This window comes from Pteropus alecto, unplaced genomic scaffold, assembly GCF_000325575.1.
Source record: "Pteropus alecto unplaced genomic scaffold, ASM32557v1 C18033646, whole genome shotgun sequence".
In the NCBI taxonomy this organism is placed as follows: Eukaryota; Metazoa; Chordata; class Mammalia; order Chiroptera; family Pteropodidae; genus Pteropus; species Pteropus alecto.
In genome coordinates this window covers 1-837 of record NW_006489654.1, presented here as the reverse complement: position 1 = coordinate 837, position 837 = coordinate 1, and the positions used below count along the sequence as shown (strand labels likewise).

The window sequence follows — 837 nt, the reverse complement described above, 5'->3', positions numbered from 1 at the left end:
GGTGTGCGGGCAGCGGAGGGCCGCGGACGGAGCGGGATGAGCGGGGCGGGAGAGAAGGAGAGAGACGCGGGCAGGCGGAGAGAGGGGGACCCGCGCTCCCAGTACAATACGCCGCTGGTGGGCTAGGGGGGCCGAAAGGGGGGGTTGTAAACCGGGTGGGAGCCACGTTTACATGGCTCTGCTGGCTGGCTCGCTCCTGGGGCGCGCTCATCGCAAGGTGGCCCCGTCGTCGCTGTTCTCCTGGAAGCCCTTGACGTCGCCGCTGGTGGACTGCCTGGCCCAGGCGCCCCTCTCGGCCTCGCGCTCTTTGTGCGACTTGAATCTGCCCACGAAAATTTTGCGGTAGTTCAGGAACATGCCGTTCATGGCGTTGATGGCGCGCTCGGCCGACTCCTGTTTCTGGAAGTGCACGAAGCCGTAGCCCTTGGGCCCCTTCTCGTCGCAGGCCACTTTGCAGGACAGGATGTTGCCGAACGCCGAGAAGATGTTGTACAGCGCCTTGTTGTCGATGCTCTTGCCCAGGTTCTTGATGAAGACGTTGCCCACGCCGCTCTTGCGCAGCGACGGGTCCCTCTGGGACCACATGATGCGCACCGGCCTGCCCTTGATGACGTCGAAGTTCAGGGTCTCCAGGGCCCGCTTGGCGTCCATCGGTTGCTGGTAGTTGACGTACGCGTAGCCCAAGGAGCGGCGCGTGATCTTGTCTCTGCAGATGCGGATGGACAGGATGGGCCCCGCCGGGCTGAACTTCTCGTACAGCATCGCCTCAGTCACCTCCGGGTGCAGGTCGCCCACGTACAGCGAGGCCATGGGAAAGTCTGGGGTTCCCTGGGCGCC

General features: G+C 64.8%; 1 protein-coding gene across 1 annotated transcript; it reads right to left on the bottom strand.

The window, feature by feature from the left end:
- Positions 1–6: 6 nt before the first annotated feature.
- On the bottom strand, positions 7–831 carry LOC102882945 (polyadenylate-binding protein 1-like 2). Its single transcript, XM_006925219.3, has one exon. The coding sequence runs from the start codon at positions 808–810 to the stop codon at positions 208–210; it is 603 nt and encodes a 200-aa protein (XP_006925281.1). The 5' UTR covers positions 811–831; the 3' UTR covers positions 7–207.
- Positions 832–837: the final 6 nt, after the last annotated feature.